The sequence below is a fragment of the Cebidichthys violaceus genome, unplaced genomic scaffold (assembly GCF_023349555.1).
Source record: "Cebidichthys violaceus isolate CVI_PGR_0920_01 unplaced genomic scaffold, fCebVio1.0.p SCAF_17, whole genome shotgun sequence".
NCBI classification, from domain to species: Eukaryota; Metazoa; Chordata; class Actinopteri; order Perciformes; family Stichaeidae; genus Cebidichthys; species Cebidichthys violaceus.
The window spans coordinates 3,724,974-3,750,929 of NW_027176340.1; the positions used below are offsets into that span (position 1 = coordinate 3,724,974).

Sequence of the window (25,956 nt, forward strand, 5' to 3'; positions counted from 1 at the left end):
CTTCAGAACTCGGATACCGTCGCCTCAGGTGCTTCTGACGGCTGTGAGAGTCCTGCTTACCAGCTTTTTAATATCGCGCATACGATGACTTTATGAATGCAAATGTTCACTGATTAAGTGTCCTACACACACACACAACGTTCTGTCGTCTGCGGTGATGTAAAGTTGCGACTGTTCTCCCGTACAGGTTCACACAACTCACAGGTGCAGCTGTGGCAATGTGGCCAGAACTACCGCGGGCTGCAGCCTCTATTCAGTGTCCCGGTGGTAAGCTCCTTCTTCGTCCTCTTCCGTTTACACAAGACACACACATTATTTCTAATGCATTCCTGTCAAACACAATGGCCGTCCTTTTTTTTTTTTTTTTTTAAATTGCTCACTGCGTCTCTTCCTCGCCTTTCTCTCTCTCTCTCTCTCAGTCCGGTTTTGTCAACAGTCTGAAGTTTTCGAGCTCCGGTCAGTTCTTGGTGGCAGGAGTTGGACAGGAGCACAGGTAACTACGGGCCGGTTTGTGTTCAGTGAGTGAAATGTCCACTAGATGGCAGAGTTCATCCGTCTCTCATCTGTCAGTGACGGTGGCTTGAGGTTACGTCAGTTGATTGAGAGGAACCCACACGCATTTTAATATTCAGGTGGTATTTGTTCTGATTTCGATGTGTGATTGACAATGATTCACTGATGTCTGCTGGATCCGGTACTTCCGATGCTAAGTTTGTTTTTTTCTGCAGGTTGGGGCGATGGTGGAGAATAAAAGAGGCCAGGAATGGGATCTATATTATTCCTCTTAAAAGGAAACTTCCAATCCAGAGGAAGCCACGATAACTGAATAGTGGACTGTTAAGTGTCTTATTTTGTAAATTAAAGGTTTATAAACTGCCTGTTTATTATGTTATCATTGTTTGTTTTTCTTTTTTTAAAGGAAGAAATTGAAATTCCAAAAACCACAGAGAGTGACTTTGTTTATTTTAGTTTGTGCCACACAGGAGACCTCTGACCAAGACTTGTACCATCTTATGATCCAAACACAAGTTACTATTTTTTTTTTTTTTTTATTTAAGAATTCTACTGAAAGTTTGTCAAATTGTCTGCTGGGAAAAGTTAACATCACTTAAATAAAAAAAATAAATAAAAAAGCAAGATTCATGATTTAATTTTTTGGTAACTGTTTCTGTGTAGGATATTGTCAGCCTGTCAGAGCCAAACATTAAATATAATAAACTACAGGAGATTATTTTATCCGCTGGTAAATGACCTGCAGAATTACTTAAATCTTAATTAATAACCTTTGCATTCAAAGGAATGTGACAAAGCAGCCGACAATAAACTATAGCCGTTTATAGTTGCACTGAAAACGGTCTCTTACTGTTGACTGAATATAAGAACCTGAAATCCTTCAATTAGACGTAGTGAATCATCAGCATAACTCATATAACAGTGTTTTATTAGAGGTGATGATTAACGTCATGAAGCCGGTTCAGTTTGCACTTTCTTCAACGTTCCAGCAGGTGTCCTCTTTGACTTGGTAGAAGTGTTGCTGTGCTTTTCACTCGTACAAATATGAATTATTCAACCGTTTTGTGCATAAACGTTCGTAAGGGATGACATTTCTACCGTTGTTATCTGCTTTTACAGTCAAACATTTTGACAGTGACCTTTCATTTAGTAAATAAAGTCACTCCTGGATGGGATGCAGGTTTACTTAAAGTACATTTAACCCGTAAAAACAGACCAGGTTGTTCAGAGATGGTTATTAGAATTTAATATCAGGAAACTCCAATCAGTATAAAAGATGAACAACCTGGGTTATAGGCGCTGCACATGTATCTTTACTCAACTAGTGGATACAGCAATAGTTATAGCTTTGAGATCTGAGTCTTCGTGATGGAGCACACTTAACATCCATCAGCTGTTTTTTTAAAAACTTTTTTACTCATTGGAATCAATACTATAAGTGGATTCAACTGAAGACATTTGGTTTTGAAGAAGGGGGGGAAATCAAACCTTTATTAGCCGTCATGGTCTCTGATTAGCTGCATTTAGTTTGATAGTATCAAGAATTGCATGAGTGAACCCAAACAAAACAGTGTTAATCTTTTAATATTAAAAAAAAACAACATTTTATTTCCATAAATTACAGGAAAGCACACACTGTTATACCAGTCCACAATAACACACCTTCCTTTATATTGTCTATTTGCCTACTTGTCATCACGTTCACAAAGGTTAGTCACATATTTTGTAGAACAGAAGGGCTAAATTTATTTCATAGCTTCTTTTTTTTTTGTTTGTTTTTTTTGTCAATGTCTACAACATTTGGATATATTCACAGCACTTTAAGGACAAAGATAAGAACAGCCTTTTGTTTTGTATAACACTATTGCTTCACAACCACCCATTTGACAACAAGACTCTTTAGGACAAGCACAGTGCATTTAATCACATCTATATCTGTAAACCAAGGAGATCACAGAATAATAAATCTATACAAAAAGGCTTTACAATTGATACATACTGCTCGCTGTAGAAACGTCACTTAGCTTTCACAGTTAAGAATGACCCTTGCCGCTGTCGGTCAGTCTACCCAGACAGAGTTATCTCTCTGTAGCATGTTGGATGGAATGGTGGGGGGGGGGCTCTGTTTGATGGAGGGATGAGTGACGACGGGACGGTCTCTTGTGCTTAAGGAGGAAGCTTCTTCTTTTTGTTTTTTTCACAAAGAGGACGTTGTAGAGTCCACCACCTCGCGGCCGTTACATACCGCTGGCACGTAGTTAGAGGCTGATCCTGGGGGAAGAAACACAGCGATGTTTGGCAGGAAGAATTTTTTAAATGTCAACGAAAGTATGGAAATTACAGGCTCTACAAGTCTGTCTTGGTTAGGGTACAGAAATGTCAGTTTAAATGCTCTCAGTGAAAGTAACTAGGAACTATATATATATAATATATATATATATAATAAGCAGAATTTTGAGTGTTTCTGTTTTATGTTACTTTATACTTCTAGTCCTCTTATTATTACACATTTACTGTATTTGACAGCTGCTAAGACTACTTACAAAACATACGATCAGCTGATAAGACACGACACACAATCTACCCACCAGTATATGATGCAGTTACAACGGTACAATAATACTCACACATGAGCGCATCGGTAGCAATAATCCAGTATATTACATAACAATACAACGATCGCAGAGGCAGTTTGTCTGCATAACACATACTTTTGTACTTTTACTTTTAAATGCAGGATTTTTACTTGTAATTGAGTGTTTTTACATTGTTGTATTTCTACTTTTGCTTTAGTAAAATGTCTAAATACTTCTTCCACGTCATGGTTCTAAATCATGTTAGTATATTAATGAGATTTAGATAAGACTTACTTATCCAACATGGAAATAAACATAATCATTGGATATGAATTGCTTAGCCACAATAACACAAAAAAACATTCAATATTGTCGATATTGTTAAAGAAATATTAGTGTTCCGTGTATTTCAAGTTGCAATTCTTCGTCGATTGCATTGTAATTACTCATATCCTATTTTAGAAACCTAAACTGTTAAATGAAATTATTAAAGTGCAGCTGAAATTGCCCCAAAAATGCGATCATATGGTCAAAATCTGTGATGAAGTTTTAGTCACAAACGTTCATTAACACAGATAGCTTTGTGCTGACGTTTACAATGTCTTCACAGTACTACATAGAGCGATGAGTACTAGATGCAGTGGACACCAGTACCTTTGGAGTAGCTTGAGCTGGGAGCGGAGGCAGAAGCAGACACTGTGGCGCTGAAGCGGTTGGCTGTGACTCTCAGTGAGGCCACGTTTTTCTGGGGCTGAAACAGGATGATGTGAACTTTGGGGGCGAAGAGGCAGCCGAGAACCACCGAACCACTCAGACTGACGGAGATGCACATGGTGGTGGTCTGCACCTGTGAGGAGACAGAGAGTGGGTGAAGATGAATATATCAGCCTGCACTTGGATTTCAACCTTTTGTGTTCAAAAGGACTAATGAAGTTTGTTTCAAAGGCCACCTGGTCCCAGAACTCCTCTCTCTCTCTCTCTCTCTCTCTCTCTCTCTCTCTCTCTCTCTCTCTCTCTCTCTCTCTCTCTCTCTCTCTCTCTCTCTCTCTCTCTCTGCTCTCTGTCTGTCTCTCTCTATCAAACTCACACACACACACACACACACACACACACACACACACACGCGCACACCTGTTACTTCACTACAGCCTTTGATCCAATCAGTTCACTCACAGTTTGATTAGCTTCTGGTGATTCTTAAATCTCTAAACCAATAAGTAAAATTCCCTCCTGTGGCTATATGCCAAAATCATACAACCAATCACTCCCAAACCAAGCGTGACCTCCCTGTCAAATATACACTGTGCGCCTAATGAGCTCTACATATGCTAGATCATGTGCTTTATCTGTATTTGTTTGCTTTTAAATGAGCTCAGTTGAGAGGATTTGAGCTGTCATATCGTGCAGTCATCAACAGAAACATAAATCTATTGCGCCTGTTTCATACATTTAATATTCTAGTATTATTAGCCACATTATTAGTTTCAGTTATGTGTGCGTGTGTGAAGTTTTCAATTATGCATGTTAGCATTCTAATTGTGTATTTGTATGTGCATGAATATGAGGGCAAGAAGAAGAATGTGGAATAAGCACAGCTGGCTGTCCTGGCAAGTCAGGCCCTTGTTAGTCATATTTCAGCTGTTAATGTGAGCTGACTGCTGGGGTCATCTTCCAGAGCAGCCTCTCCTCCCACCCCACTGGTTACCCCTGCAGTCTAGGAACTTCTATTTGCAGAACCGCAGCATGAAGCGAAATCCCTTCTAAACATACCGCCCAACAACAACACTGCAGAAATATGCTAAGTCCTCATCAATTTAAATTCTAGACCAAAAAAAAAATAAAAAAATAACTGGTGAGAACGCCGCCAAGACTGTGGGTAATATTACTACACTTTTGTTTTTGCCTGCAGCTCCTTATCTCTTTCAGCCATGAAGCTGTTTCCATTTAACAGTTCTTTATACAAAATAATTATGAATCACCATTAGGACATTCTGCAGCACCGTGTTCTTACCTTAAAGCTGACAGCAAAGAGAACGAGGTTACACTTTTACATGTATTCAATGCTCTGTGCCTTTTTAAATATGCTATTTCATTGTAGGATTTGTTTGATGTCTTTCTTAAATATATATCTTTATAGTTTTTCAACATAAATTTGCATTTTAATTTGGGTACAACTGCATATAATCAATCATTTTCACACTTTTCCTTGTCTTTTATGATCCAGTATTTTTTAATTTACTGCAACTCTAATCTATTCCTATCCATTAAAAATAAAGATGTATGAATGAATGTATAGCTAACCAGGATATAGTGCACAAACACCAGGCAGTGACTATTTCTACAGTGATAATGCTCATGTTTTGATCAAATAAGAAAATGAAATGGTTCAGATGAAGGAGACTTGATATAATGCAGTTTTGACTGAACATAAGATAATATCTGTATCCAACTGTGAAACCTTGAGTTCATCATGACTCACTGGGCAACAAGGCTAGTCTCTCATTTAATATGTCTGTGATATCCAACCCTAATTTGAAACGTGGCAACAGAACTAACAGACATTATTATTGTTGTCACACAGAACCAAAGCATCAAGGTTTCTGCTGCGGCGGCAAGCTCTCATTCTTTTAATTACCGCTGCGTCTTCAGTATGAAGCCGGATATTTTTACGATGATCGGCCGGTCTCCAAAATCCCACTGGGGATCGGGAAAGGTAGAGGTTTTTCGGTTCATGGTTTCGGTGCCGGGAAAGCTGATCGCTACGGACATGAAACGCCTGAGGTATCCCATGATGATACAAAGCTTGTGTGATCTAGACCTCCCCCCATCGTTTGCAAAACAAAGGCCTTGTTGCACACCATGACCAAATGCTGTGGCAGTAGCCTTGAGTCTGCCTAAGGCATCGGCACTCATAACTTACATGGTCTATCAGCTTTGTGCCCGTTGTTTTCTCTTATTTGTCTTACTTTACACAGAATACATTAATTTGTCCTTGCGGCTATACATTTTCTACTTGGGGAAAATAAAATGTATATTCAAATTTTTTCCGGCCCGCCGCAGCATTTCAAACAGGTCCGGTAATAGTTATGCATATTCAGCCAATTTATTCAATGTCATAAATGAGATGCAGGGTAAATGCGGCATTTAGCATTTTGTGTAAAGGCTGAAGGCTGCAAAACTGTATTTCCTTGAGACAACTCTGCAGCAGATATATGTCATATTTCCTCAGACTGTTACAGGAGGCGGTGCCGCTAAATGAGCCAGCACTCCATGTCCCTGCTTACAATTATTTTTACTACAGGCCACAAACGCTACTCGGTGAGTTCACCACAGTGTCAGTTGTGATTTTAGAACATGATAAGAAAAACTGTAATAAATCTCCACAAATCATTTTTTTTGCACTTGAAATGTGTCATTAAGCATTTAGTAATGCCATGATTCTATGAGTCAGTTTGACTGTCATCAATTATTTCTATCTGTATATTCCAGCCTGATCTGTCTCCAGCGTCTTTGTTCTTGTCTTGAAAGATCCTTCAGCACACATGAAATGAAAGCTCGCTCTTTCATGAGTCTGGGTGACGGTGATCAAATGGAATGGTAAAGTGACACCTCCTTCTTTAGGAATGATAAACACACTGGGGATAGTCATTTATAGACTTTGTGTACATTATTCCACAACAGTGGCCTTAAGAAGTTTCTAGAAATATAAATTAACTCGTACTCAGTTGACATTATTAAAAAAAAAAAAATCGCTTCCATAGATAGTTACCCTGTAGTCACTGGCGGTGACATAGAAGATGGGCTGAAACGCGAGCCAGATGATGCAGGTGGTGTACATGGTGAACCCGATGAACTTGGCCTCGTTGAAATTTTCAGGGCACTTTCGAGTCTTGAATGCGTAGACGGTGCAGAGGATGATGAGGACGCAGTTGTAGGTGAGTGACATGAGCATGCTGGAGTCCCTGCTGCTGCACTTGAGGGTGACCACGTCTCTCCTCTCCGGGCCCACCTCCTTCCGAACCCCTGGCACCTCCACCAGCAGCCATATAACAGCCACCAGCAACTGGCAGGAGATAAGAGCGCCGCAGATCGCTACCTGGGAGGCGGGGCTGATGAAGCGCGGCCGCTGGGCTCCGTCCTTCACCCCGCTGAAGATGCGAGCGATACGGTTGGTCTTGGTTAGAAGAGCTGAGTAACACACTGCGAACGAGGTGCCCAGGCCGAGTCGACGTAAGGTGCAAACAGCGGTGGACGGTTTGGCGATGTAGATGAAGGTCATGAGGTAGCACATCAGCACTCCCAACAAGAGGATGTAAGAGAGTTCACGTCCACTCGCTTTAACCACAGGCGTCTCATTGTGCTTGAAGAACAGGCCCACTACCGACAGAGTACACAGTATACCAAGGCAGGAGATGGTGACTGGCCCAATGGCCCACGCATCCTCCCACCGGATATATTCTTCAGGCAGATCGTAGCAGCCAGTCAAGTTAGCCAGAGGCCACTGACCAAAGCTACAGTCAGCACAGGTGAATGCATCCTGAAGTTACTGGTAGGGCTGACAGGGGATACAGATCCAGCAGCACACATCTCCAGGCTGCATGCTCTTCACCTCGTTCTTCCTGCAGGGGTCGCTGCACTGGGAGGTGGGTGGTACGAGGTCAGGCCACGGTACCAGGCTGGTGTTCAGGGTCAGGTTTTGGGTCCCAGTAGCCAACCTTTCTGTAAACAAACTTTCCGTCTTCTTTGTGGTAATGAAAAATGTTGTAGCGGCTGATGCTGTCGCCAAAAGAGTCAAAGCGCACCATGTTCTGTGTGTCTACAGGTCTGAATGGAGCTGGTAGGAAAATACAAAAAAAAAAGGATAATAGAAAACAAAAAGAGGACACAATTGATTTTGTTACAAGATTGTTCTGAAATGAATCATTGTTTGAGTTGTCTAACTGAGTTGCGTGGAGTTATGTATACATACAGAACCATATACTGTATGTGTGTTAAATATATATAAATTCTGAAGTTGGCATTGTTATGACTAATGGTACATTAGTATTTTCAGTGAAGCTTAAAAACATTAAAAACAACAACATAAAAGCGTCACTGTCCTGGCATGTAATGCATTGCATGGCTGTAAATACTCAACATGGTCTCCTGCCATTTAAGCTAAATGTGAGTATTCTTTCATCCAACCACTTCCCAATATTCTCAGATTAACATGTTCTAGATAGGTTCCCCTCCCACTGATTCATCCAAGCTAAGTCATGAGCTATATTTGCTAATTGATTAATTACAAGGCCCTCTTCAGTGCTGCGGAGGAAACCATTTGATGTCTTAATCCAGTGACGTGCACATTTGCGACCCCCCCCCCCATTTGCCAATGAATTTAAATCCATTGTCAGCTATTTACAAACCATTTCACATGAAAAAGGCACATAAAACACAAGCATTCTTGGTATAGTGAACCTTTTTCTGTCTGAGTTTTCTTTCATTTCTGTTTACCTTCAAACTTGGTCTTCAAGATGAACTCCTTGTAGAACCTTTTGCCGTTACCTGGTTTCATGGCATCACACACCTTGGATGTGTTGGAGCATACAGCTTGCCTCATGTTGTGCAAAGCATAGGCCATGGCATACACCGCGTTCACCACAAACATGATCTTGGACTCCTGCTCAAAAAGTCCATCTCGGAGGCTGTGTTCACTGCAGCCCGGTTCCTGGAGGCTACAGCCAAAGCGGTGCTCCCAGAACTCTTTGAACCACGGGTTCCTTGTGTTGGTGTATGGGTTCAGCTTGGTGAAGTAGTCTTCAAACTCTCTAATTGGGTAGGAGGCCAGCTCAATGGTGAAAGCCATGTCTGCTGCCGTCTCGCTCCCCCTCACCACACTCTCCTGCGCTCCCCATCCATCGCTGGCCACCCAGATGAAGGTGGCGTTCATGCGAGCAGCGGACACCAGCAGCTCGCGGGCGTCTTCACTGCGAGTAAACAGGATGACCACCTTGGCGTTGGACTTCTGCTGCAGAGCGCGGATCACGTTATCGTAGCCCTGGCGGTTCATGGTGCGGCTTACCTTGGCTGAAGTGGCGATGCAGATTTGGCGAGTGCGGGCCTCCTGCTGGAAGGCGTCAATGCCAGTCTCACCATAGTCGCCCTCTGACGCTACTGTCGACACGTAGGTCCAGTTGAAGTAACGCAAGATCTCTGCCATGGCCTTGGCCTGGTAGAAGTCAGGGGGTACAGTGCGGGCAAAGTAATCATAGCGGGTCTTGTCGCTGAGCTTTGAACTGGTGGAGGCGTAGCTGATCTGAGGGATCTGGAACAATCGCAGGAGGTTGGCCACCTGGTGAAAGAGAGGAAACATATTTCATTAGGTCACTTTTATTGGATGTAGTGTCATAGCATGGAGCAACATGAACGACGGCAGAAGCATGGCGTGCATAATGGTCAAGAATAAAAACATTGATTTCTAAACACTTCAACAGTTGCAGATTCTTGTGCAGGCAGGAAAATTGATAATTGAATGTTACAGCATTCATGTGGTTTGAATGGTATGACGATAGCCAACAACTGTGAGTGCAGTAAGGTCATATTTTCCTTACAATCTCAGAATGTGCTGTTATTGTGATAAACGTCTTTAAAATGGACCTCTTCAACAAAATGCCGCAATGCTACATTTCAAATCCCTCAAGTATTGTTAAACCTTTCTGCTTCGTAGCTTGTAGATATCCATCTGGTTGTAGGTGAAGTGGAGCCATGAAAGGGGCAGAGCTGCTGTCTGATGTGCTTCAGCTCTGGCGGCGGAGACTGGCGGTGGAAACAGCGACAATTCAATGTTCCTCTATCTCAAACTGTTTGCTCTGTCAGGGATCCACATCACAAGCAGCTAATGCCACAAATCCCCTCCCAGAGAGTGTCAGATAACAATAGCAACAACGGCACAGAGATAACAATTGTATCAGTGTGTTTTTCCTGTTGTTGTTTTTTTTTCGAGTTAAAGCCATTTCTGTCAAGCCATTAAAGTCTCATGACAGATTCTGCCAGAAGTTATGATGCCCACCTACAGCAACCCATCCATCCATCCTGATTTTATTCTGGAGATGATAGTTGGTGCTGCTGAGTTCAACAGGGTTGGCTGATAATCTTTGAGTGAAAAACTCAGCGAGGCGTCCGTGTTGGTCACAGGCCTGCATGAATGATAATGTTAGAGTAACATAAAATCACGGCAATTAGTTTTCCCCACACTGCATTACAGAGCCAACTCTAACAGATAGCCGGTGAAAACTTGTCATTTTAGCAGGATTCCTCATGGGATGCGGTGATGATTAGTGAATACACATGAGCTTCACTCTGACTACCTCCTCCCTCAGGGATCATTGTTTGCCAGGAGGCTTCCCAAAAAAAGTGGCATCCCCATGGATGTAATTGGAATCTTCCACAGTCACACTAAGTCCCATTAAAAGTATCCTTCTTGGTTACATCTTTCTCGAAAAATAAATATTTTCTGTGATATTCAACTGTTATTTAACTGTTAAACTAAGATGGTGAACACCATTAACATTGTTAGCATTGTCATCGTGAGCATTAGCATGCCGATGATAGCATTTAGCTCAAAGAACCGCTGTGCCTGCAGTATACGTACAACCTCACAAAGCTGTATTTACTTTCTACTTCCTTCCCTTTCTTGCATTGATCTCTCTCTCTCTCTGATAGCTCAACTCTCTCCTCTGACACGTTTGCCTTTTTTTTTTTTTATTGCTGTGGCCAGCCTTAATTTAAAGTGAAGCATCTGTAGGCATGCATTACTGGACTGAGTCAAACAGAGGAGACTACTCGCCAATGAATATGCAATGCCAACGCACCCTGTTTTGCCCCAGAAATATACTGACATTAACCCTGATCTGCAAGTGGCCGTGTGCTTAACCTCCTTACGCTAAAACACCCCAAAGACAAGAGCCAGCAGAAAACACAGGCACACCACAAGTTCTTGAGGGGATGAATGAAGTAAATATGATGCATTTAGACAAGCCCACTGCACCCGGCAGTAGTTCTATCCACTGTTTATAGCAGAATATGGGGCAGAGGTCTCATCAAATTAGCCGCTGAGAGACGGGATTTCCCTTGTTCACGTATAGGGAACAAGGACAAGAGCCCTGCATTTACTGATTCATTGATGTTGCCTTGGATATATATATATATATATATATATATATATATATATATATATATACAATACTTTGTATGCAGCAGAGTACGAGCAGCCACAGCAAGTCAGTCACACTTGCATAGTAATAAGGTAGTTTCCTCTATAGCAGGATTTTCAGACAGGCGTTTGGCCTTCATCAGTAGATTCCTGCAGAAGCTTGACAGCGCACCTTTCAGGACGTCACTGGAGTGTGTGACAGTAACCGTCTGTTCGTCGTCACGCGGCATTTCCCTCTCGCTCTCTCCATCGACAAGTCAGATAAGTACACAACCACAGTATTGGCTCAGGCGTATCATACTTTAATATGTTCTCTCATTTCATGAAACGCCACAAACTCCAAACTTGCATTTTATTTCTTGATTAAGTCCCGCCACTGCACATGGTACAGTGTGCAAGCTTTGCAGACACGTTGACGATGCAATTCTTGAATAATGCAATTCTGTAGCCACATCATAGTCAGTGTAGAACAGTAGACTTTACTGTAACCTGAACACATCAAGACACAGCCCACTTTAGCTTCTTTGGATCACAACTGCACCAATTAGGTGCTCTTCACGGTCCACTGGTTTAAAATCTGAAAAGAGGTTCCCAAATATGGCATGCTGTATCTTAGACCACAGTATCTAAAATAATTGATGACAGAGGCAAATTCACACCACAGCTTCCCTGTATAATAAGGTCTGATTGGATTTTAAGGCACCCTCTTACGTATATATTTTTATATTAACTACATAAAGTAACACTTTTTTATTACTCTGAATAATAATGTTAATTGGAAATTTCTAGTGCCTCTGTGAAATAAAGTATGCACAACTATGCATAAAGAATGGCGGAATATGCAACTAATTGCATTAATTCGATTAATGACCTCATTAGCATTACAGGTTATATGTAATATATCCCAATGATTATGAAAGTTCATTATGCAGTTAAAGTCTTGTTTTGGTTTTTATTATTAAGTAGGTTCATTAGTGAAACAGTGATTGTTTTCTATGATGTATCCTTTAAACTTTGCAATGTAGTGGGCAGCGATATAGAACGTGCTCTTATAAACACAGCGCATTTCATACAAAAAATGATGCAACTGCAACGTATGTCGTCATATGTCTCATAACCGTTAATGTCAGTGGCTTGTTTGGTAGACAGGGACTAAAGTCTAGTCCAAGACAAATCAATACTCAACTAGATAGGTTTTGACCAAAAGCATAAATAGATGGATATTGCACTATTATGCAGTTTATGTCATATTCTTCATGTTTCAAACATTAAAGTCCAGTAGTTGATCTGTGTGCAGAGCCAGTTTGTTAAGATATTCTATATCATATTTATGTGTCTTTTCACATTGTTATTCAGTGTTCCTCTCATTTTAGCCCAGTTTGAAACTGGTGAACATACAGAGACTAGACTCACTAAGTGAAGTAGTCTTGTATCCAGCAGATTAACATTCTAAATGAAGGAAATCAGCATATTCACATTATGCAGGGTGAGGGAGAAGTAATGTAGTTTTAAGAATTCATACACATTCAGACACAAATTATGATTCAAAGCAGCATTTTCTTCAATATCTTAAACATGACTGGAGGGGATCTTTAAATAAAAAAAGATGCGTTTAATTCGTGCACCAAGAAAACATTTACGAGAATCCCATTTATAGTTCCCTTAGCTTTCTCCCTCACTTTTAGCACCGGATTTACACTTCTTTATGTCCCCTCTGTGACACAGGCTTCCAAGAGATGTTTTACGCGAAGAACAGCCCGTGCATGAACAATGTATAATGTGTGCTCAATGTTTACAGCGCGCCGCGTTTACTGTCCACAGTCACCTATGTGGTCGCACTTTCCTCTGAATCTTTACAGCAATATCTAAACGTGTCAAAGAAGGTGGAATGCATTGAGCTCTGATATTTCAAGGAGAAAAGGGAATTAGAGAGTATAGTGACACTGGTGTCTAGCTTTGGAACAAGCTAATGAATATATGGTATATTTGTGTCTGTTCAGTCAATATTGTTATAATGTAATCAATAGACTGCATGCAAATGCCATTTTAAAGTTCCTCGTCTACAGATCTTAAAAAAAAACCGGATGAATCCATAAGCTGTAGCTGAGTCTGAAGATGCATCACGAGGAGCAGTATTATAGGATTCCAGGCATTAAGGAAAGATATGAGACAGCTGGAACATGGGCAATCTCTTACTCATGTGTCTGTCATGATTCTTCCAACATGGAAAGTCCATCTGTATGTCCCTGAGGCCCCCTGTCAAGCTAAGCCCTACAGTAGATACAGTGGATGGCATGCAGAGTGAAAGTTCAGAATGTACAGTGCACCAGCCCTGCCACTTACCAAAGGTTCAGAAATACAAGTTATGCATAATGGATGTGACGCACACCGCTACTAACTGTGGCATACTGTATTTTAATTGAAATCTGACTGCTGACAATTAACAGCAACAACTTAATCGCAAAAAAAGAAATGGCCTGCGTGAATCATAGGGGTGTTTGCATAAGTAAATCCTATACTGTGCACGTGTAACGACAATGCAAACAAGGTCCATTGACCAAAGCTGAACCACAACATGTGTTTATCGATGGTTGCTGAAGACAAATGCATTGAAGTACACTGTAGTTAAAATGGAGTTTAACTAATTTAACAATCTCAGTGTTTGTTCTCAGTGTAGTTCGTTCAAAACGCCATTTAATTCCAAAATGAAACACGGATGTTGTACAAACAGCAGCCAATATTATTACTTATATATATGTATGTATATATATATATAAGTAACTTTTGGCCTGATTTCAGAATTGTAATCTCATGTGAGGTATTGTTTGCTGAAGGCGAGGGATTGCACATTTCTTTATTTAAGTGAACTCGACGTGTGCTGCATTCGCAGACACCCACCCACCCCCCCCCCCCCCCCCCCACACACACACACACACACAGAAGCATACATACAACAAAGGCCTAAACAAATAATATGATCTTCGAATCAGAAAATGCAACACGTAAACAGATGTGTTTCATACATAAGATCATACTGCATATATTCATGACTGTGTGTCACAGCTGGGACTGAATATTAGAGCTTGTATAGCTGGGAATGCAGCAGCTGAAAGACATACGTGTTGATCTGCTTGCATGCGCCGTTTGAGGAGAAGACGATTCTTCGCAAACAAACTTACATCTATTATTTTTCCTCCCACCAGTAAAACAATGCTCAGCACAAGAGCGACCTTTCGAACCACTCGCAAGTACAAGGATGCATCTGAGAAGAATTTTTCCACTTTATCATCTGCTTAGCTTGAAACATTGAAATATCACTTCTAGCCTCTAGCTAGCTGTAAAATAAATCGTTATTGAGACCGGAGCGCAGTGCCTCCGTCACACATCGTTCTAAATACCAGCCACAGGTTCAGAGCGGCGGCTGATAATTTATTCCTGTGATGCCGTGTGAAAAAACAACAGCTCTTAGACAGACAAGATGAAGGGAACTGCATCTAGAAATCAATAGGCTAGCAATATCATTGACCGTGTGGGTCCTGACTCTAAGCAACTTTTCCAGTCATTACTATGTTTCCCTTCACTTTGAATGACATTCTGGCGTGCTAATTAGGCAGCTGCGTGAACCCGAATGTGCACAAATGTTCAGTTATAAAAACAACAGTCACTAGGAGTGAAGAAGAGGGGAGTTGGAAGGGGATTCAGCTATAACATCACATGATAAACAAGACCCTTTTGAAGTTAACACCAAAGCAGGGGGGTTTTTTGTTGTTTTTTTTTAAGCCGACGCAATCTGTGAAGACGTAAACACAATAAAGATAGAAACCTCTCCGGTTCATCCGCAAGACACAAAAACAGACTTAATAAAACACCACAAACCAAAAATATTAATATTGCAGGACAGACCTCAAATTGTTGAAGGCCTTGCCAGCAGCCTCACCAGTCAGTTGACAGTTTGTCTAATGGTCTTAAAGGATTTAGTGATCCTTTGGAGTGTATGTTTTAGGATATTACATTTTTGTGGATACTAGGATCTCAATAACTATCATCTGAAGGGAGAATGGCTCACGCAGCAGTGCCATATTACTTAGAGATAGGCTGTTGAACCGTCCTGCAACGATTTCATAGTTCTTTAATGATTATAAGCACAAATATACTCGATTTGTCCTCTTTGTGTGCATAACTATTGATATAGCATAACAGTTTCAGTGCGCTTCATTTGATCTTGAAGTTAGTTGCATAAAGTCCGCGTTGAAGACAAAGTTGTAATTATGCCTCTAAGCAGATTTCAGCTTCTTTTTTTTTTACCGTGTGAGCCTGAAAGAATGGTGGCTTGTGAATTTGAAGATAATGTTATTTTTGCAGAAGTGTGGGTATAGTTCAGAATGGCTTCATTGTTCTTTTTTTTTTTTCATTATGGCTCTATGTGGCTGGGTTAAATTCATAACTGTAGAGCGTGTAGGCTGCTGGGACTGAGTCATCTTTCATCATGGGCCATTCTATATAGCTAACATTCCAGATGGCAATAAAGACTGTTTTCAAAAAAAAAAAAAAAAAAAAAAAAAATTAAACAGTGAGAAGACCACAGGGACGACAACGTACACCAGCATGAGTAAGAAGATGATGAAAGCCTCCAAATATTGCTCGGCTAATTATGAAAGAATCCTTTAGAGGCCGAGGAGGAACTGGCTCGTCTCCTACCATCTTTCCCACATCTCGTCCTTGGCCCCAGTCGCAGGCAGCGTCGGCCTCCTCTCCACACGCAGGTGGACTAGTCCTTGCCAGCCAATGGAGAGGCACCCCACAGATGGGAAAAGCAGCTCCTCTCAAAGTCCCATCCCTGGCACTTGTCCTGCTCAGTTTTGAAACGCTCCTCATCCCCACAAAGTGCTTCTCTGGGATAAATAGGGACTGTGTAAATCAGTGACCTCTCAAAATAATCCCACCGCGGGCTTCTCGGCACTCTCACGGGCTCGATTCATTAAAGCGCCCGGTAAGTGAAGGGGCGCTAACAAAGGGGCTGTTGAGCGAAGTGACAGTAGAGGTATGTATTCAAATTCATACAAAAACACTCAAAAGCAGTGAGTTTCTTTTTGTGACTGTGTGGTCGCTGGAGACTCATTCACAGTGAGACACACACACACACACACACACACACACACACACACACACACACACACACACACACACAGTCCTATTCATGCCTCTTAAAAACAGGCTGTTCTTTTTTCAAAGCCTTGTAACTAACGTTACAGGAGGAGACGATCTATATTATCCACTTCTTTCTAAGTGAAGAAGCCCTTTAAATTATTCCAACATGGTACGGTGGACATCCTCTGTCCAGTCTGTCCGACTGCTTTGTCTATGAATGTGATTAAAGCTTCAGCATGCTGACATGAAGCACTCATTACTGCAGACTCCTGGCAAACTTCTCAAAGGTTGGATCATATTCTGTTGTTGCTGTTTTTTTTGCAGACGGGAACCACAGTCAAAGAGGCTGCAGCATTTAACTTGTTCTAACAACCAGGTCTTCCCATATATAACTTAATGTGTGTTGCTAGGTATCAAATACAAATCAAATTTCCATACTTCAAAAGGAGAATTATAAAATAGTTGTTTTATGACAGTTCCACATATCATAAATAAAAACAGAATACCTGAAAAGGTTGTTCAAAGGAGTAGTTTGACATTTTGGGGGGAAAAAGCATATTTGCTTTCTTTCCAAGAGTTAGTTGTGAAGAATAATATCTGTCTGTTAATGTCTATGGCTACAGCTGGGAGATTGTTAGCTTAGCTAGTTTAGTACATAACACCCTGGAACAACAGTTAGTTGTTCCAGGTTGCCTTTTGTATGAATTAAAAAAACGTTAACATGTATGAATTAGTGATAAGTGTTTATGTTTTTTACTTTTGGACAAAGCCGGTGTAGCTGTTTCCCAACTATTTCAGTCTTCATGCTAAGCTAGGCTAACCGTGTCCTGGCTGTAGTTTCATATTTAACAGCGTATCTGTCTTCTCATCCAACTCTCATTGGCAAATAAAGTTTTCCAAAAGTACTGTAGTTCTTTAAAATGAGAGCAAGCTATATGATTTAAAAGAAATGTGAATGTTTAAGGAAAACAGGACAAAAGAAAGAAAGAAAGAAAGAAAGAAAGAAAGAAAGAAAGAAAAGCATATTTGAGTTGCAGGAAATGGGTACATTTTTGCAAATAATTGTAGCACACAGCCACTTAAAAAAAGTCAAGTATAAACTGTCTGATAAATAATTAGCATTGCAGCATTAGTGCGCCACGAGGACTTATTGCCTGAAAGCTTGTAGTGTTTCGAAATAATGAGCTGTGGCTTCAGCCTGTGCGTCTGTGGTTTTTGAACGTGTGTCATATTGTTTTCTATTTGGATTCATTGGGATCAGCTGCTCTTTGATGCTCTTTTTTTATTCTGTATGTTATTTAGGATCTAAAATACATTTTGTCACCCTAAAACTCCACCCTCACCCTCCACCCTTCTTGGGTTTAGCTGGTCAATAAATACTCAATCTCCACCTCTCTGTTGGGAAACACTGATGACCCAACATCTCAAACTGAGTGATTTGAAATTCATTAATTAACTGAACATTTTCAACATCTATACTTACAATGCCATCTCCATACAGTAGCACGTAAACTGACCAGGCTGCATAAACACTGACGCATATTTGTATGCAGTGATTCAGTCATCAGGAGTTCCAGGTGTAATATAAAATATTCATGTAATTCTTAATGTATGTCATGTGTGAAAATTTCCAACATTAGTCATGCTGTATGTGTAATTGTTGCACGCAGCACATGCTTTAATCAGCTCTGACCTTTCCAATGGATGCAATTCAGGGAAGTGTTGAGGAAACATCCTCCGTGTTCTAAAAAGGGTTATTGTGGAAGAGAAGGATTGTCTAGATCTGGGGTGGATTTTGCCTTTCGGGTTTTATTTAAGTGCTGTTGAATGCATGCAGGCGGTAATCCTGTAATCGCCGTTTAACCAACTTTTTAATGTGATGAAATTGAACCATTTGAACGAGCCACTCTGGAGCGTCCCTCAGTGATGTCCTATCAAATTAGGGAGCAGGGTCAGCGGCATTACCAGCCAACCTCAGTAGTAGATGTATCAGAGATGGGTGTGGAGCACTGGAAACCAAATGACATAAAAAAAAATCTTTGGTGGAAAAGACGTTACCATTGTACTTTATAGACATAACAATTCAAACCAAAACATGGTGGTCATGAGCTTTGGGTAGTGACCGAAAGACTGAGATCGCAATGGCATTCCCTTGTAAGGTGTCTGGGCTCAGCCTTAGAGACAGGCTTAGGATCCTAGACATTCGGAGGGAGCTCAAGAGTAGAGCCGCTACTACTTTGTCGAAATGGGCCAGCTGAGGTGGTTCGGGCATCTGATCACGGTGCCTTCTGGACGCCTCCCTTTGGGAGGTTTTTCTAAACGTCCAACTGGTAAGAGGCCCCGGGGTAGACCCAGAAGGGGAATTTATTAAACGTCTCATCTGTGCCGTGGAACGCCTCGGGGTCACCTGGAAGAGGTGGAAAACGTTGCTGGAGGGAAGAAGGTCTGGAATACCCTGCTAAGTCTTGCCGCCGCCATGACTCGACTCCGAATAAGCAAAAGTTAATGGATGGATGGACGGAACGTCGGTATTTTTGCAAGATCTAGTAAATCAGCATTAGCCTAACATCTTTTCGGTTAAGATGTAATAACATGTTTTGTATACAGCGGATTTCCAATAGCTATAATAGGAAACAACTAGTCAACCAATTGCTATAAGCATGAATTGTAGGCCACCACAGTAATGTGAACAGTCACAATGTGAAAGCAAATGAAGCCGACATGACTAAAGCATTAAGTACGGCCAAACGCTACGCTGCTAATAAAATTTATATGCGTTTAGTTTACTGTTCCAAAGCTTTGCTACAAATTAAAAGATGGAGCTTAATCTGTGTGTGTGTGTGTGTGTGTGTGTGTGTATATATAATGAATGTGTTGTGAAACAGAATTATACCTACACACTTTGTCTCACCAACAGTCAGTGCATCATGGTAATTATGGCGTGTGAGGGCAATCAGAATAAATTAATTATGCTCAGATGCATAGCCTTTGGCAACTTTTCATGCGCGTGTGTGCGTGTGTGTGTGTGTGTGTGCGTGTGTGTGTGTGTGTGTGTGTGTGTGTGTGTGTGTGTGTGAAAGGTCAGTTTCCTTTGCAAGGCGTAAATGAAGTCGCTGACAAAGTGATGGATGTCTCTGTGTGAATGTTGATGCTTCAATCCCAACCCCACTCACCAAATGGTTCAATTATGACACAGACAATTTGTAAGTCATTTAGCCGGCAATAACGACGCCATTCTAGCTTTTTGCGTGTAATTTAATGCCATAACGTCTGTACTGACTGCGATGTAAATGCATACACATACAGTAAAGATTCAAAAAAGAATACTTCTGGTGGGTAGGAGTGGAGGCAGATGGGGCAAACAAACAGGACTTTTAACCAGGAGACCGTTGTTTGTGTACCAAAGAGATATTTTGAGGTTTCAGTAGTGATGTTTGTGACGTGTTTTCCATACGTACATTACGTTATTTATTGTTTGACTTAGTCTTATTTCAAACCCTACCATGATGTTTTTCCCGAAACCTAACTAAGTGGTTATGTTGCCTAAACCAAACTGCGGCTGTTTCACGGTAACGACGTGACTTAAAATGACACAAAAAGCCTCAAATGTGTTACCATGACAGGCAGAATGTCCTTAAATAGTTATGCGATTTGTACGCCTTCCCATGTGCTTAGGTTGGCTTGACAACAACGTGAGTATTGGACTCTGCAAATGTCCGATGCCAAAGTTCTTTACAGTCTTTCTTTACGCAAAATCTGTGCATTGCAACTATGGTTAAGGTGAGGGAAAGGTTGCGGATATTTATCGTGAGATAAATTAATTTGCTAATTTACCTGAATGGAAACGTCACTGTATGATCCTCCAATGACCCCAGAGATGGCAAGCGGAACCTCATTTTGGACGGGTCTGGAGCCATCGGGGCAGATGAAGCCTGGATCGTGCACCTTGGTGAGGGAGGCCCTGACAAAATCAAGGGACTGCTCCAGAGCATATGTGTCCTTCGAGCAGGTGTCCAGAATGTGGGCCCCCAGCTGGAGTCCGGGAAGGATGCGGTCGCTGGAGTTAATCTCATCAAGCGCCAGCAGCATGGCTTCCAGTCTCTGGATCCCTCTCTCCTTGTTGATCTTACCACAGTCCTCCATCCCATCACCTTTATGGTGTACCGGGAACAAGCCTCCAATCACCAAGTCCCCGTCCATGATGATCTCACGTTTGGCCGCGGGCGTTAATCTGGAGATGTTGGGCAGGACTCCCGGTATCAGCAGCTCCAGCAGGAGCATGGGTAGAGGCCAATAATGGGCCGAATAGGCCAACGACCTGGGGCAGAGCACTACACCCAGCATGGCGGGATCAGGTAGCAGCACTCAGCTGGCTGAAGCAGAGAGGAGCCGAGGTTCACAGAGTCTGGAGGCCAATCGCTGTCAAGTCTTCTCTCAGTGGGTGCAGCATGTTTGGTATTTCCTGAGTGAATGAAAGAGAAAACTAATAACCCAGTTAATCAAGCATGAAGTGCATTCGACTAATCTATCTATCTTTTCAGGTTTAACAGCATCCATGGGCAGAAAGTAAATACATTTTAATTAATGAGGAATGAAAGAGAGTTACAAAACAGAATAATAACATGACTATGTCTTAAAATGTCCATTACTGACGCCCACTGACAGCAAATTGTTTCGCCTTTTTGTCCCAGATTTTCATTAGTGCCGTTACCCTTTCAGCTTTTTCGCCCACAGGGTTATTCAAACACATGAAACAGTCACCACAAGACATAAAGCAGTATAAAAGCAGCCAGTTTATGTTTAAACTTTCTTTGCAAGTGGTTCTTTACTGTTTTCATATCGATTTTTGCCTTTTTTTTTCTCGACGTCTAATGCTATCTACAGACATGTTACAGACAGTTAATGCTATTACAGTGTAAGGCAGTATAAACCCAGGACTCAGACTGTTTTGTCAGGAGGCTGAAATTGGGCTTATGAGTTACTTTTTGAAGATAACTGTGATTCCAGTGTGTAATATAATCACTGCAGTTTGATCCGAAAGTGACCACATCAAACATTAATAAATATTTAAGGGACTTCTTTTTTTTTTTCCAAGTGAAGCGTAATTTCCAAGCTCACAACCGAGATATCACATAGATGGCGGTTCTCCTCAATGGCTGGGGTTGCCATGGAAACATGGTGGGAGAAAAAAAATAAAATAAGGGTTGGACTGCGGGGAAGTGGGCAGCGAGACACGTATGCTAATATAGATTCCTACCATGTGGAGGTTACAGGTTTAGGCCTCACCAGGAGCTGTTATGATGTCTGATTAGGGAGGTGGGCAGCTTCAATCACGGCGCTCTCAGAGAGAGAAAACCAATCCTGTTTCTTTCAAACACAATCATTCATCACATTCATCAAACACACAAGTTCAGCAAACTGATTTAAACTGTCTTTAGAGAGACAATAGACTTTTAATATCTCATCACTTCATGTTCATGTTCATGTCCGGTACTATCAATAACGTCGCTTTCCCCCCCCCCCTGTAAAATGCAGAAGTTGCTTCATTTGAAAGTCATAGGGATCCAAAAATGACACATGAAATCAGCAGAAATTGTCTGTTCGTGTGTTTTGTACTTTTTAACATCCGAGTTCAGGTTTTAGAGGAGTCACGCTGGTAACAGAGCTTGGCTGTAGTTTGGACTATATACAGCATGCGCCGCCGCTCCCCTATTAAGGAACAAAGAGCGGCTACCTTATTAGTGACTTCTCATATTGTGCCGCGAGGTGTTGCCACTGACATTGTAACATTACATAAAAAAATGTGTCACTCGTCCCTTCCTTATAAATATTACATCAGGTTGTGGGTGGGGAAACCTTATGGTGCGATGATGAATCCACTACGCTCCATCCAGCGGAGAGGAATACATGTGTGAACTCATAATGTAAAATGTGCCTCAGACCCGCTGTGTGTCTTGGGACAGTAGGTGCGGGAGCTTGTTGGTGCTACCCAACATGTTGCCCTATTATTAGCACCAAGGTGAAAAAAGCAACTTGAAGAGTTCAACATTAAGAGTCTAATTGCTCCTCTTTGCTGTCTGCTGGAGCAGATGGGGGCTTTCCGGTCGCAAAGACTAGGTCACGGTCTGAATTAATGGTGCAATAAGGAACAGCCAATTAGACGAGGATGTGCAAACTAGGTCAAAGTGAGGCTGGAGGTCCAAGAGAACCTCTCGGAACCTATAAGAAGTTCAAAACAAATGTTGGTCTGAAGCGGACATGAAGCGCAGCTACCGTATTTCCTACCGATATTTGAAACACTTACTAAACGGGAGCAGCGATATCAGCTCACATCGGGCTCTGCGTGGTTGAAAAGTAGCTCCTATCAGGCCTCGATCACATCATTAAAACCATCTTGATGTGGAAACGGCTGTCACGCTCACACTGAGCAGCTGAGAGAGAGAGAGAGAGAGAGAGAGAGAGAGAGAGAGAGAGAGAGAGAGAGAGAGAGAGAGAGAGAGAGAGAGTCACTCGCTCCCCAGATGCCTGAGCACAATATTCCCACTGAAAGGCAAGTTCAAAAAGAAGAAGCAGTCTGCTTTGAACCATCATCAGCTAATGCGTTACAGCTCCGGCACGGGACAGAGAGGATTTCGCTAAAACAAGCTGGTGTGAGAACACCGTTCCTTATTATCTTACCCAAATATAACTAATGTGCCATGTGTGGCTTTCAATGCCGGTGATTGCCACATACAACTGTATTACGCACGTGTTTACAATGCTATTCATGTTTAGGAAATGAGTTGAAGAGATGGAGGGTGTGTGTGTGTGTGTGTGTGTGTGTGGGGGGGGGGGGGGGGGGTGCTAACCACCTGTTTGTTATTGTTAATAAAATCCACTATGATAATGCTGAAATCAATCTAGTTGATGTATTATTTATTACCATGATGTACGAGAACCGTTATTAATGCTCCTTTCGGTAGCATCACCTCAAGCATTTGGGCTTTGCCCTCAGGTTTGTTTGGCACACAGCCTTTTGTTCAATGCTTGACTCTACATGACATGACATTTAATTTAGCGTCCAATCCACTACAAGTGAATCATTAAGCCTGTTGAGTAACAACAGCTTAAACACACGCACTTGTCCCATGAGATTTTATAAAAAATGTTGCTTTCCAATATTTAGTGACTATCACTGATGGGATGATAATTTATGGCTGCAGTATTTTTTTTTTTGTGCTCATTATGGCAAACTCTCTTCCTTTTCCCCACGATTTGATTTTTTTTTTATGTAATATGACCCAACAGATTTTCACATTATCCATGCAGTCGGAAGACACAGGACAAATCTCCTGTGCCATTTAGCATTGTGAATATTAATGATCCTCTGAAGGAGTGGAACTAGCTGTTCAAAGCAACAACAACAACAACAAAAAATATATATTTACTGCTGATGAAATACAAAAGGAAGAAGAGAAAAACAGCAGTCGCCATAATCCCACTAATGATTTTCATCACAATATCATCTCCAGTGGGGACACAGTTTATCCCTCCACCTGGACTTGTCAGCTGAAGGAATTAGGATGCCTCTGTGGTGGCCAGCAGCCGGCTAGATTGTAAATTTGAACATAGATCAAGTGCATCATTTCATCAAAATAGCACAGGAGAAATCAGTCAGCCTGTTTGGCTCCCAGGCTTTTATTGTGCCAACATCTTACCTGCATGTTTATGAGGAAACTTAAATCACAGACTGAGACTGAAGTGCAGATGTGAGAGTGAGGCTGGCTACAACAGGTTGCCTCGGTCTATTGACTGTCGGTGGCACCATCCAATAATAACATGATAATCACGTTCATGCAGACACGGTGGTATTACAGTAACCTATGACCAACCCATCACTGTTCTCTTGCATTCGAGAGAAAACCCGCTGCTACATCACATCCTGTCTGATTTACTGACAACTATTTGATGCATTGTGGATTTGTTCAATGATTTGCAGAATGAAAACAACCCAGGTTCTCTCACAGCAGGGCGCTGTTACGTTGCTTAGGAAGCTGACTGAAAACAAAAGCTCTGATTAGTTCGAGAACAGCAAGTGCCATATTAGACTAGAAATGCAATCTTTAGTGGAGGACAAATGTGACTGTGCTGAATAGCCTCTGGCGTGGAGAGGGAGACAACTTTGCATGCATATCCCAACATGCAGACACACTCAGGTGTTGGATTGTCTAATCATAAAGTGTGAGGCTATACACACTATAAGGGCACGTTGCTTTGAATATTTGCTGGGGATATTGAGCCATAGAGATTTGTGTGCAATAAAGATGCATGTTGGCAAAATGTGATCCACTGATCTGGATTGAATGGCAGTTATTAAGATGTGGATGTGAGATACGTGATCAAATCTAATCTTAAGGAGGAAAAAAATGCAAACGCACCTCGGACAGTACAATGCAGAGACAAGTTATTTCTATGACAGACTATGCTAGGTGGGGGGAAAAAAACATACCACTGTGTTAAAAAAATCAAAGTTATCAAGCGCTCATTTCTTACCTGGTTGTAGCACTAGATGTCTCTTGGCAGATGTATCTGCAGGTCTCTTTTCCACAATCCGCGCGCGCGTCAATTAACAGACAACGTGCGGAGCTTCATGTGACGAGCGGAGTCCAGATGTTGTTCACTTTGAGCATGTTTGCCAGGCAGCGGGTTGGATCTGTCCGTGGTTCTGAAGTGTTGTCCTCATCGGCAAGTCTGTCAAACTCCACTCGGGGCTCTCCAACTCGTGTCTGCCAGTCACCGTGTGTACAGCACGCCTACAGACCCGAGCGACACAGCCCACCGCCCATGTGCGCGCGTGTCCACTCGCATCGACAGTTACGATGCGCGACGGATTCTTCTGTATGTGTCTGCCTGCTGGACTGGGAGTCAGGTGATTCTAAACGAATCTGTGATTACAATTTACAGATCGCTATCTGTAGTCGTTTCTCTTCGGTAAGTGAATCAAATTCAACTTCAAAACAAGAAGTGTTGAGGAATCCTATAGCGCTCGTGCAGCTCCTCTCTGCAGCGCCACAGCTGTAATGAGTGCAACGAGTCGACGCTGCGCTCTCGCGTCTCAGTAGCCTCACTGTGCTTCACAGCGTTTGTTTGCAGGGCAGCGAGCTACAGCATCGGCATCGGGAGCAACTTAAAAAAATAAATAAATAGAGAATATAAATATGTGCTGTTTTGCTGTATGCAGGAGTGAAGAATACAAACAATGAAGAAAGTGAAATCATCTAAGCCACAAATCCTGTCTTTTTTAAAAATTACCAATCAATTGCATTGTGGGACCAAGCTTGTGATGTATCTAACTTTTAATGATATATCCCCCCCCCCCCCCCCCCCTCCCTAAAAACACTTTCCAAATAGACAAAGCAAGGCGCTGCAGCTCTCCAGCTAAATTTAGATAGATGAGAAAAAGGGAAATGAGCAACTTTTTTTTTTTTTTTCCCCTCTATGAAGGCTGGCCAGCTCCTCATTCACCTCCATCTCATTAAAACTGAATCT

The 25,956-nt window shown here is 41.8% G+C and overlaps 2 protein-coding genes across 2 annotated transcripts in view; one reads left to right on the forward strand and one right to left on the reverse strand.

Moving 5' to 3' along the window:
• Positions 1 to 878, forward strand: part of rrp9 (ribosomal RNA processing 9, U3 small nucleolar RNA binding protein) — a 2,986-nt gene extending 2,108 nt beyond the window's left edge. Inside the window, 5 exon segments of the mRNA XM_068712715.1 lie at positions 7 to 43; positions 188 to 267; positions 420 to 493; positions 729 to 799; positions 802 to 878. Coding sequence (XP_068568816.1) covers positions 7 to 43; positions 188 to 267; positions 420 to 493; positions 729 to 799; positions 802 to 830 — 291 coding nt within the window. The 3' untranslated portion in view covers positions 831 to 878.
• Positions 879 to 1,484: 606 nt separating this feature from the next.
• Positions 1,485 to 25,551, reverse strand: grm2b (glutamate receptor, metabotropic 2b). Its single transcript, XM_068712176.1, is given in 8 exon segments — positions 1,485 to 2,784; positions 3,744 to 3,936; positions 6,859 to 7,791; positions 7,793 to 7,923; positions 8,583 to 9,420; positions 20,263 to 20,890; positions 22,733 to 22,859; positions 24,961 to 25,551. Coding segments are annotated over 6 exon segments (2,679 nt in total). The 5' UTR covers positions 20,773 to 20,890; positions 22,733 to 22,859; positions 24,961 to 25,551; the 3' UTR covers positions 1,485 to 2,710.
• Between the last annotated feature and the right edge of the window lie 405 nt (positions 25,552 to 25,956).